General features: G+C 37.6%; 1 protein-coding gene across 2 annotated transcripts in view; it reads right to left on the bottom strand.

Moving 5' to 3' along the window:
• LGR5 (leucine rich repeat containing G protein-coupled receptor 5) overlaps positions 1 to 13,303 on the bottom strand; it is a 144,086-nt gene that overhangs the window by 10,375 nt on the left and 120,408 nt on the right. For both annotated transcript variants that reach the window (XM_017510073.2, XM_037731903.1), the window contains 6 exons: positions 12,711 to 12,782; positions 9,301 to 9,372; positions 9,077 to 9,145; positions 8,865 to 8,936; positions 4,248 to 4,313; positions 3,210 to 3,281 (listed from right to left, as the gene is read on the bottom strand). In XM_017510073.2, coding sequence (XP_017365562.1) covers positions 3,210 to 3,281; positions 4,248 to 4,313; positions 8,865 to 8,936; positions 9,077 to 9,145; positions 9,301 to 9,372; positions 12,711 to 12,782 — 423 coding nt within the window. The remainder of the gene's footprint in view (positions 1 to 3,209; positions 3,282 to 4,247; positions 4,314 to 8,864; positions 8,937 to 9,076; positions 9,146 to 9,300; positions 9,373 to 12,710; positions 12,783 to 13,303) is intronic.

Raw genomic sequence — 13,303 nt, 5'->3', positions numbered from 1 at the left:
AGGGTCTTCTCTTCCCTGTTTTGGAACCATATCTCTCAAGGCAGCTCAACTGCTGCAACACTTCTCCATGCTTAAGCTCTTTCTGTGTCCTGGAAACATCATTTCCTCCCTATGACTCTAGCCCCTGATGTTACTGGTTTCTGCACACCCATCCTTTGCTTGTTTCCTGCCAACACCTATGTAAGTGTCTTTTTGTTTGACCCATCTTTTTTAAAACTTTAAGTTCCAGGATACATGTACAGGACATGCTGGTTTGTTACATACATAAACATGTGCCATGGTAGATTTGCTGCACCTATCAACCCATCACCTAGGTATTAAGACCTGCAGGCATTAGCTATTTATCCTTATGCTCTCCCTCCCCCTGCCATCCTGATATGCACTGGTATGTGTTGTCCCACTCCTTGTGTCCATGTGTTCTTACTGTTCAGCTCCTACTTACAAGTGAGGACATACAGTGTTTGGTTTTCTGTTCCTGTGTTAGTTTGCTGAGAATAGCGGCTTCCAGCTCTACTCTTGTCCCTGTAAAGAACATGATCTCATTCCTTTTTATGGCTGCATAGTATTCTATGGTGTATATGTGCCACATTTTCTTTATCCAGTCTATTATTGATGGGCATTTGCGTTGATTCCATGTTTTTGCTATTGTGAATAGTGGTGCAATGACCATACATGTGCATGTATCTTTATAACAGAATGATACATATATGTGCATGCACACACACACACAGGTATATATATATATATATATATATATATATATATATATATATTTGAGATGGAGTCTTGCTCTGTCGCCTAGGCTGGAGGGCAGTGGCACGATCTCGGCTCACTGCAGCCATTGCCTTCCAGGTTCAAGTGATTCTCCTGCCTCTGCCTTCTAAGTAGCTGGGATTACTGGTGCCCACCACCAGGCCCAGCTAATTTTTTTTGTATTTTTAGCAGAGAGAGACAGGATTATACCATGTTGGCCACACTGGTCTCAAACTCCTGACCTCAGGTGATCCACCTGCTTCGGCTTCCGAAAGTGCTGGGATTATAGGTGTGAGCCATCGCACCTGGCAGAATGATTTATATTTTGGGGAGCATATGTTCAGTAATGGGATTGCTGGATCAAATGGTATTTCTGCATTTCAACCATCTTAAATGATTTCTTTTTCTTGCTAGAACACTCAAAGGCTGTTTACTTATTTTCATAATAATAATAAGGTTGCATAGTTACAATGTGCCAGGTACAGTTATGAGGGTTTTTTTTTTTTTTAAAATACAGGCTTTAATCTCATAACCCTCACCACAACTCTAAGAGGTAGGTATTATTATCTTCGTTTTACTCATGAGGAAATGTAGATACTGTGTGGTGAGCCACTTGAGTAATAAATTACAGAGTAATCTCAGGAGCTGCGATTCAAACCCAGGCACACTGACTTCACAGTCTCTGATTTAGTGCTCAGAACATGTTTAAATTCTTAAGTAAATAATGAAAAAGCCGCTGCACTAAACCCTGGACTGGAAATTTAACTGAAATTTGAATTTATGGGAACCTGGAAAAGTTCTTATTGTTTTCAGGTATGGCATAGTCTACCTGATGACAGTGCTGAGCATTAAGTTCCATAGTAGAGAATGTGCAAAGTGCATCAGAGTGAAGTGGGCTCAAAGATAGAAGATCTTCTTCTTGTGAAATGGGCAGGAGGACAAGTCATGGGTGGGGAGGAAGCCTACAGGCAATGGGAATAGGAGAAAGAGGGGGCTCGTGTGTCAGGGACCTGGGAATGTGGAGGGAGAGATGACACTATCAGGAGATTGGAATCAGATTTTGAAGAGTGGTGCAGGGAAGTTTGGTCTTGATCTTGAAGACAACAGGGGAATAATTAGAAAGTTTTTGAAGCAGGAAAATAACAGGATTCGATTTTTATTTAAGAAAGATTAAGATGAATGGGTAGACAGATGCCAGAAGGACTGATTGGGAGGATGCTGATGATCCAAACGTGTCATTAATGGGCCTGCAGTAGAGGAGTGGAGAGGATGAATTGGAGTTGGCACAGTTTGGTGAGTGACTGACTGAATGTGAGGTCACAGGGGAAGAAGGAATTCAACGGGATTCAGACATTTATTCTTCAAAGCCTGTGTCACATTCTTTTGGTATCTTTAGATATCAGCCTTTTAATATAGAACTGACTTTTGGAGTCGCCAGAAATCAAATCAGGTGAATAAGACAGGTAATAAAAGTATTTTCCTCTTACACTCATTATTTTTTTTTTAAGTAAAAGCACAACACAAGTAGATTTCAATCAAAAGTAAGGGAAGGGCAATACAATGAAATTCAGAACAAGATGTTATTAAGGTAAACTTTTGGGAGAAAGTGACTCTTAAAAGTAAAGTTAAAGTTTTTTGAGGAATAGTATTATTTTAACAAAGGTATAATCTCTTAAGTACAAAAAACAACTTTAGAAGTCAGCAAAAGAAAGGTTTTTAACAAACATACCATAGTTTAACATTACCTATCATCACCATTCATCAAAATCATGTTGAAATTCAGTTTCAGTATAGAAAAGTTTTAACTGTTGTTTCATAAAATAATCCGCTGGTAAGTTTTTAAAAAATTTGATACATAACATTTCAATCATAAAATGGAATTAAACACAAGTATTTACAAATTTTAGTTGCCTGAGCAAGAGAAGTGTTTCCTGGAACAGCCATGTTCAAACCTTAGTGCACTTGTTAAAATGCAGATTCCCAGTCCCCACTCCAGAGATTCTAACTCATGAGGCAGATAAAGGTCTGGAGTGTGTATTTTTCACTCCCCTCTAGGTGATTATCAAGCACTTTGAGACACACAGTGAAAACCTTTGCTTAACCAGGAAAAAAGCAGGCAGATAGAACAATGTGATCATCCCATCTTTGCATGTAAAATATTTCCTGTCGATTCCAGTTGTGGATAGAAAACACAGTAGGCTAGTCAACAGCTTAGTCTCCTTCCTCTTCATTATAACCTTCTGCCTGCTGACTGGTAAAGGGCATAATCGCAAATTTGCTACTTTTAGATTGATTCCTGGAAATTACCAGAAGCAAAATACTTGCTGTTTCATAGCAAATAGATGCATAAAAGTCCAACCAGAATAGTACACAATGAAAAAAAAAATATCAGGGGAAGGCCCCAAAGAGAAAGAAAATGCTCTGTGCTGGGGAATGCGCTGGGAGGTGATACTCACAGAGATCGGAGGCTAAGCAACTGCTGGAAAGTGTCAACTTTAATTTCGTAGATTTCATTATGTCTTAGGTCACTGAAATGACAGGGTGGCAAAGATTGATTTCAAAGTTACTGGTTTCAAAGATTACAGACTTCAGATAACTTTTATAGAGGGACTACCTGCCCTCAATCAAAGGAACACATGAAATATATATATCAAGTGACTGATTTTTGTTTAAAGAAGAACATTACCATTTACACACTCAAGTATTGTGCCTTTCAAAGGAGCTAGTTCGCTTGGGAGGACATATAACTATATTCCAAACATGCAATCATCATTCAAAACACTGGAGGACTCTTCTTCTAGTGCTGCCTTCTGAGCCTTTCTGGGATTCAAGGGTCTTCAGGAGGGTCAATTCTTTACCTTTTGCAGATGGATTTGCTTTGTTTTTCTCTCTTAAGCACCGAAAGGCATTGAGAGAAAAACTAAGTGTGAAGGGATAGATGGTTAATATTGTTTTGATCAAAACTAAAGTGTGACTAAAAAACAACAAGCCTGATGTTTTGTAGAGGAGGCAATTTTAAGAGAGGAATTCTAAAGTGTTTCATGCATAAGTAGCATCCGTAGCACCTTAAATATGACAAATATGGCCCTCCTTAAAGATGACTATTGTGAAACAAACACACCAACAAACCTAAGTTCCAATACATCAAAAAATAACACCACTTATTGGATATGTAAGTTTGGTTGTACTTGTAAAATAAGAAAAATTTCAAAGTCCAAACACACCCAATTCACTAGTACCCTAAGTTAGAAGGAAAGAAAAAGCAGATATATAATAAATGCTTTACTAATATTATGGTACAGTTCATGAAAAATAATATTATCTATGTTTCCCAACTTTCTAACCACACTGCACAGTCACACGTTGTGCGTGTAAGAAGGAAAAGGATCACATGTCTCCCCAGTGAACCACAGGGTAAATGAACAAATGACCCTGAGAAATGAGAGTTTTGATTCTTGATTTTTGCTAGGTGACTTAGAGACTTCTAGACTTACATTTTCTGAAGCTTTTGGCAAACTGAAAAACTGGGTAAATCTTCTAATAGGTTGTATGACAGATCTCTGAAAAACAGAAGGTACAAAAAGGGAAAATCTGTTACAAATAAATCATAAAGAAACATGCTTTGCTCTCCTTTACCCTCCAAGATGTTATATCTCCCAAAGGCAGACTCTGAACATTTTCACAGCCCTGACATGGAGGAGGTATTATTGAATTAACCAGCAGATTTCAATATTTACTGAAATGTAACTGTTATACTTCTTTAATTGATTTAAATAATTAATGAATTCATTTATATTTTGTTAGCAGTGCTCTACAATGTTCTAGCTATTGTCTTACTGCAATGAGTACAAATTAAATAATTGTGCCTCTGTCTCTAAGAGCTGCTACATCTCTACAGCTAAGATAAATCATTGTTGTTTCTTTTCTGATCAACTCTTTAAAAAAAACCCTAACAATTCAAAACATAGCAGGAACTTTGAAATCAATCACTGCAAGAAGGAGGCAGGGGAACAGAATCTAAGACAGTCTTCAGCCAAAATTCAACAAATTACAAAATAACAAAAACATCTGGACATATTTATAGTATAATATAACTAATCTAAAGCAAGCCATCATAATTTGCAGAAAGCTTAAAAGCAAAGAAAGCTGGTAGATAATGTAACATAGATATATAAAAGCAATTTTGTTTTATGTTTTAAAAGTTATCAGCTAATCAGCTAACACATTTTCATACCTGATTCTAATACTTAAAACCAGATTACCACTATGCAATGAAAAAAATCATACTGTTTTCTAAGGGACTTTAAATTATTCTTATAATTGATCACTTTATCCCACATTTATTGAATAAATGGGATTTATAAAGGAATAAAGTTTATTTACTACGCATAAGTAGTACAAATAAAGCTGTTTTAAACCCAAATTTGTAACTTTTTAAAGGTTTGAAAGAATTTCCCCCACACCCAATACCTCTAAAACCTCACATCTATGCACAAATATACCTGATTAATACTGTGGTATGTATTTTTGAAAAGTAGTGAATGTAGTAAAATGGGCACACATATTATCAAAGCTGATAATTGGTTTATTCATCTCTGCAGGCTGCAAAGGGGGTAATCCTTCATTATCTACCTCTTAATAGAGGGAACATAAAACCTTCAACTTAACTATTTTCATGGCTAACATTGACCAAGCACTTTTAAAAACAATTTTTTTATTTTATTTTAAGTTCTGGGGTATGTGTGCAGGACGTACAGGTTTGTTACATAAGTAAAGCTGTGCCACGGTGGTTTGCTCCACCTATCAACCTATCACCTAGGTATTAAGCTCAGAATTCTTTAGCTCTTTTTCCTTAATGCTTTCCCCCTCCCACTCTCCCCTGGCAGGACCCAGTAAGTGTGGTTCCCCTCCCTGTGTCCATGTGTTTTCATTGTTCCCACTTTAAGTGTATTACAAGTGAGAACATGCGGTTTTTGGTTTTCTGTTCTTGTATTAATTTGCTGTGAATAATGGCTTCCAGCTTCATCCATCTTCCTGCAAAGGACATGATCTCATTCGTTTTTATGGCTGCATTGTATTCCATGGTGTATATGTACCACATTTTCTTTATCCAGTCTATCATTGATGGGCATTTGGGTTGATTCCATGTCTTTGCTATTGTGAATAGTGCTACAATGAACATAGCTGTGCATACATTTTTATAATAGAATATTTATATTCCTTTGGGTATATACCCAGTTATGAGATTGCTGGGTCAAATGGTATTTCTGGTTCTAAATATTTAAGGAATTGTCACATTGTCTTCCACAATGGTTGAACTGATTTACATTCCCACCAACAGTGTAAAAGCATTCCTATTTCTCCGCAACTTTGCCAGCATTGGTTGTTTTTTGACTTTTTAATAATCGTCATTCTGACTGGTGTGAGATGGTATCTCATTGTGGTTTTGATTTGCGTTTCTTTAATGATCAGTGATGTAACTATTTTTCGTATGTTTGTTGGCTGCATGTATGTCCTCTTTTTGAGAAGTCTCTGTTCATATCCTTTGCCCATTTCTTAATGGGTTTGTTTGTTTTTTTCTTGTAAATTTGTTTAAGTTCCTTGTAGATTCTGGATATTAGCCCCTTGTCAGATGGAAAGATTGCAAAAATGTTCTCCCATTCTGTAAATCGTCTATTTGCTCTGATAATTTAATCTGCTGTGCAGAAGCTCTTCAGTTTAATTAAATTCCATTTGTCAATTTTTGCTTTTCTGCAATTGCTTTTGGTGATTTCATCATAAAGTCTTTGCTCATGCCTATGTCCTGAATGGTATTGACTAGATTTTCTTCTAGCGTTTATAGCTTTGGGTTTTACATTTAAGCCTTAATCCATCTTGAGTTAATTTTTGTGTAAGGCGTAAGGAAGCGATCCAGTTTCAATTTTCTGCATATGGCTAGCCAGTTCTCTCAGTACCATTTATTAAACAAGGAATCTTTTGCCTATTGCCAACCACTTCTTACATAATGGCACCATGTTTATAGCTTTACTTGAATTATCTGGTTTAATCCCTGTGGTGACTTTATGAGGGAGACACTGTAATTCTACCCATATAATATGAAATGACTTGCCTAAGATGACCAGCTAGTAAGTGGGGAAAGTTACATATAGCCTGTATGGTGGGCTAAGTAATTCCCATGCACGTGATGCAAAACTAGTCTTGTACAGTGAAATTTCCTCATGTAACAAGTACTCAGTGGATGGTTCAGCCAAATGGGGAAAACTCTCAGACCTATACCTCCAGGAGAACATAAAGCACCTTGTACTAGAGGTGAGGCTCCCGGGTTCTAGTCTCAACTTCAGCTAATTCTACTTGGTTGATACACTGGCCAAAGCATTGCTATCTTTCTCAGTTCTCCAAAATGAGAAGATGCTGCTTTGCAGGATCATTGAAAAGAACAAATGAATATTATAGGTGAAAGTGCTTTGAAAATGGCAAGATATACTATGAATGTTATGTGTATTCCTCCCGGCTTTTCACGTTCCAACTTAAGGAAAGAATAATGGTTCCAAGGAAGTGAGAAAGATAATAAAAGCTAACACTGACTGAGAGTTACAGTGTCCCAGGTGCTGTTGTAATGGTTTGACATGTAGTCATTTAATCAGTCCTCATGAGGATCCTCTGAAGGAAGTGGCCAATCTCCCTTTTATTGACTGGGAAACTGAGCTCCGGGAGGAATAATAACGTGCTCAAGATCCCGTGCTGGCATATAGGGAGCCTGGGTTTCAACTAGAAAAGTTGGCTACAGAGCCTTTGTTCTTAATGTCATTTTGCCAGTCAGCCTCGATTCATGCAGTTCTAGACCTGAGTGCTTACCACTCACTGTGTGACATAGCAGAGACAGATGCAGTTTAAACACTGCCTCCTTGCTTACTAGCTCCAGTATGTAAAATCCTAATCATATAACTGAGCCAGTTTTCTGGAGAAATGGGGATGATTATGCCTGTTGTGTGTGTGGTAGTCAGAATTCTAACATGGCCCCCCAAATTTCTGCCATCTGATATACACACACATTCTCCCAGTTATTCAAACTGATTGTATTTGAATTCAAACACTGCTTCCTTCTTGCATTGTACTTTAACAAATTAACTTCTCGAATTCCGTTTTCTTATCTGTAGCTACACTTCATGGGGTGGGGTGGGGTGAAGAGGAGATTTGCTTTATATTCCCCTCCTTCAGATGTGAATCACTGAGTCCAAGGTTACCATGTGGTGTCACTGCACCCACATGTCATTGAGCAACTGGAGTCTGAAGTGACATGCAGGCTGGGAATGGGAAAAGGCAGAATCACGGTGGCAGCCATTCCCATTCATCTACTTAACATTCTGAGTGCTGCTAAGTAAAGCTTATGGTGGAATTATAGGCATTCAGCTGCCACAGGTGCCTTCTATGTGACTGCAGAGCCATGCCAAGAGACTAAGAATCCTTTTATTAAGTCCCAACAATGCTTGAGAGGATAATAGGGTTGAGTGGGAGTTGAGGGAGAAGGCTGAAAATGAAAGGTCAAAACAAGTCTCCTTGATTTCATATAAACTACTTTTTTTAAATAACACATGGGAAAGGCAGAGGAAAAAGTCCCAAGTCAATAGAAATAACATATGCAAGCTGTTTAACCATTACAGGAAACATTAGAACATGGCACTGACAACTACACTGAAAGAATGTTTGTTCACCTTTATCAAGGATTGTGTGGGTCTGATATCTCAATTTTTGATTTTGGCATCCATATTGGGTGATTGATCCATTATGTTATTTTGTTCTGCTCTGCAAAGCCTTTAGAGGGGGAAATAAAGTGATTTTGGCCTATTCATATCTTTTCGGAAAGACACGTGCCAACTGAAAGTCTAGTGGGAGCTTGTTTGGGACTTAGAAAACAAAGGGTATATTACCATTGCCACTAGGATCATGTCAGAGAGCCTGCACAGAAGAGGGCAAAGGAGGCCTGACCTCCTGCAAACCAGCAAGGAAAGAACTTTCTCCTCTTTTAAATCATTATTGAAATCACGTCTACCATTTCACCCCTAAATGGAAGTTGCCTGTTTACACAACATTATTGCCTTACTGATACGTACAGCACTTGGAGATTAGGTAACTGATTGCAGACGGTTTGAGGAAGAGAGTAGATTTGTGCTCCAGTTAAAGTCCTGTTAAAACACAAACCAGACATAATTATTTCATTCGGGCATCACACAGTGACATATTTTGACTCACTGATGCTAAGACTGATCAAGCGCTAATGGCAGTGTATGTTCTGGGCAAAGTCAAGAGTCTACTTTGTACTTACAAACTCTCCAGGTTTGCAGTTCCAGTTAAATCAGGAAATTCGGTTATTTGTGAGGCACCATTCAGAGTCCTAGAAGGTGGAGCATATGAGTATTGCTGGCAGAAGATTCTACACAGGGGTAATATTTATTGCTACTTTCAAAGCACTTCAACCTACAATATTTGTTTGATTTTTCACAGCAACCTTGTAGGGGGAAGGTGTACATAGGAGACATAGAAACTTACAGTGTTCTTAGTTCAGGTAAATGTTGAAAAGCAGATCTCCCAACGAACTGGATGGGATTGTCATAGAAATGTCTAAAAGAAACCCGAACAGCAATTAATATCTTAGTATAAAATTTGAAAGACGAATATCTGTTTAAAATTTGAACAAATACATTAAATGTATTTATGTAATTTTGATTATACTGTTTTATGTAACACCGGATTCCTTGATTTCAGGCAATCCTCGAAAGTGTTTTGACTCACAGTATGAGGCTTTTGGTAAGGAATCTGTACTATATAAATTGAAGATTTCTGACAGCAAGGGAGATGTGAGTGACAGTTACTAAGGAAAAAAGCAAGTGAACTGAATACTTAAGAGTTTCCTCTCCCTCCAGCATCTGTAGAATATCCACCGAATGGCAAAAATGTAATTCAAAGTACTGGCAATCATATCATTAATTAATGAAAGATGAAGTCTTCTATCGATATCTACTGAAGGTTATTATATCTGCTGGTCACCATAACATACACAAGAGACTCATGAAATTATTGGAGAGGAAATGAGCTACTCTGACATATTTCTAACATTGAAATTTTCTTGAATTAATTATTGTTTTAAAAGGTGAGATATTATTAGAACTTAAAAAATATTTTGTTTACAGATATTTTCAATGTAATGGTATTTGAGCTGCCTGGTCAATGGAGTGCCATCCACTTTTTAGCTGAGTCATTCTTCTAGTCCAATTAAACTCAACAAATATTCATTAATGTCTGCTATGTTTAAAGTATGAGGGTAGGTATGTGGGGATTTAAAGATTGATTCATTAAAAAGCTGTCATTGGGTAAGTACCTGGGCCTGGCATTATACTAGATGCTGGAGGTTTGAAGAAGAATGATAAGATGTTCCTGCCATAAAGAAGCCCAGAATCAGTTGGGATAAAGCAAATAAATTACAGCATATCACTTTCTATTTAACAAAGCTCTTGCATGTATATATATCTAGCTCAACTGATCCATGCAACAACTTTATAAGATTCACAGTGTAGATACTATTTTCTTCACTTTTGGAGGAGAAAACTGAGGCTGAGATACCTTGGCAAGCCCATTACCTCCCAGAGTCTCAATTTTCTAATTTTTTAAGCTGAGATAATAACTCTTAGTGGTAGGGTTTGCACAAGAATTAGAAGAGCTAATGCACATGTAATATCTGAAACAGAACCTGGGATACAGTTGTTACCCAACAAACCGAAATCCTCTTCTGTCCTCCTGCCCTCTGAGCTCTTCTTTTCTCTTGGAATTAACCAGTAAGAGAAAGAGCTAGATTTGGAATATGGGCCTTATGATGAAAGAATGGAGCTTTCCTCTTAATATCTTATTAGCTCTTAGCTATGTCATATACTTGTATGCATATACTAGTGTTCACGTACACATATGTATGTATGTATATATACACTGGGCAGGTATGAATATACATGCTTGTGTGTATAAGGCAAAAGTATCATAAACACACATAAGGAGTTTTAGGGCTCTCAGGAGGGAACTATCTCATATGTTCGAGAGAGATTATAAAAAACTTCAAGAAATGGCATTTGAAATAGGCCCTGAAAGACAGAATTTCAGGAAGTACAGTGAGGGAATGGAATTGTAGGAGCAAAGGAAATAAGAAAAAAGCTTTGTTCAGTGAACATAGCTTAGTGAGTCTGGTGTATGACTTACGGTGATTGAGGAGAGCTTTGGGGAACTGGTTGAGAGGGTTGGCTTAGGCCATATGTGGCGTTAGGCTGTGAATGTCAGGATGACGAGTTTGCATTTAGTGTAAACAGACATCCTGAATGCATGTTTCACGGCAGGAGTCACAAGATGGTTGCTGTGCTTCAAGGAAGATGACCTGCACCAACGGTGAAGGGAGGGAGGCCAGCCTCATGCAGCCTGGTGGAAATCTAGATGCCATGGCTGGCAGAGAGGCTGGTGCAGTAGAGGTCAGGAGGGATGGAAAGAATGGGGACTACAGAGGTGGAAATGAGGACTGGGTAGCCAACTGGACAAGGAAAGCATTCACAGAAATGCGGGCTTGGAAGAGATGGAAACAGGTACAGGAGCAAGGAGAGGAGAGTTTCAGGGAGAAAATGGTCAATATTGTCAAATAGTGGATAGAAGCTCTAATACGTATGGAGAAAGGCTGCTAGTTCCTTAGGGAGTATTAGCATATGAAAAGACTAATGAAAAACCAGCACTGTGGTTGCAGAAGGAGGAGCAAAGGCAATGTAATTTGCCAACCTCTTAAAATGCAAATAATCCCTAATGAAGACTAATGTTTATTGTCAATACACTTCAAAACTCTTAGTTTGCCAAAATATTGCCAGAACATTTCAGAAACAATGAATGGTTTTTTTCTTCCGGTTGTCCGGCCTAATTGGGACTTGATGCTCATTTGTGACAAATACCACATGGTTCCAGAAAGCCCCTCAATCTAATTGGCACAGGACCAACATCTGCTGAGAAGTGCTTGTAGAGTCATGTTTAACAGTTGTCCTTACTTTACTCCTCTATATTCAGGCCTCTCATTCACAGCCTCAGGTTTGATGGCGTCCCAAACCTGCCTCTAAAAGGAGCCTTTTGTCTGAGAGCCAGCGTCATACTAATAACTCTATATCTTCATTCTTCTGTATTAAATGTGAAACATAAAATTAGTTATACTTAGTAGTTGTAACTCTATTTTATTCTTTTGTTTCTGCTGCCCATGGTGGACTTCAGAAGTGTGATCATAGCTCACTGTAACCTCCAACTGTTAGACTGAAATAATCCTCCTGCACTGGCCTACCAAAGTGTTAGAATTACAGGCATGAGCCACAGTACCTGGGCTATTTTACCTGGCACATAAATCCTCATATGTACTTTTCTAAAACATTATTTATCTTTCTAGAATTACATCTTAGTTTGTATAAATGTGAATGTTTAGGTGTAATAATGAGTAGAGGTAGAGGGTTAGCACAAACCAGTATGAAACCCCTACCATTAATTTAGGCTGGAGCCTACTGCTGTAAAAGACATCTACCTGTATATAACAATTTATATTTCTAGTATACTTGGGCTCAAGTTCTCAATCACTATGCAGACTTCACATTAATGCTCTAAAAATAAGTTTTATTCCTTAGAAAATAGAGATAATCAAAAGCATTTTACAAGATTATTTTAAAGATATCAAGCACATCTGACGATAACAAGCATAATGTGATCTTTGAAAAAGTCTTTTATATTATTTCAGTGTCTAGCTATAACCTGGCAAAATGCATGCATATATACTTTCCTGTATAAACTTTTAGACTGAATGAGACAAAACTCAGGCAAATATAGAATAATCATTGTATTTAAAGGTATAATACATGCTATATTTCAGGATGGAGAAACCAAAAAGCATTACGGTCACTTACATTGTAATAAGAGAAGGGTTGCCTACAAATGCTTTCTCAGGTATCGACCTAATGTGGTTGCTATGAAATCCTCTAGAAAGAGAAAAAAATTATAAAAAATTATGTGTGGGGTAAAATTATTTAATAGAGTCCCCCACCCTGACCACAGTGGCAATAATCAGAACCTTTAGTAACCAGAGGACAATGTTAAATTCCCCTATGCATCTTGAAACTTATGTGCCCTTATTTGCTCTGTAGGGGAAAAATAATCACGTGCTGTCACCCTAAAAGAGAAATAAAGAATCTGAAAATATTAAACTTCACGAAAACTTACAATCTAATGTTATAAGAAGAAACTGTTTATATCTAATAAAGCATCATTGTATAGAAACATGAGAGAGTGGAAATCGTTTTTGGAGAGATTATGATCACTCCTACTGACCCCATTTGAAGCTAGAAGAGAAAATCGACTTAAGCTGCAGTGAAGTAAAGATTTAAGTAGTCTCCTTATGAGGACAAAATTTTCTGACTTGAAGAAAGGTGCCCTGGCTCATTGAGTCTGTTGTTATAAGCTGATTGTCATCTGTTGTTGTTGATGTTGTCTGAACAGCAGA

The sequence above is a fragment of the Cebus imitator genome, unplaced genomic scaffold (assembly GCF_001604975.1).
Source record: "Cebus imitator isolate Cc_AM_T3 unplaced genomic scaffold, Cebus_imitator-1.0 Scaffold429, whole genome shotgun sequence".
NCBI lineage: Eukaryota > Metazoa > Chordata > Mammalia > Primates > Cebidae > Cebus > Cebus imitator.
The sequence above is the reverse complement of the archived record's forward strand: the minus strand, read 5'-3'. Positions and strand labels throughout refer to the sequence as shown.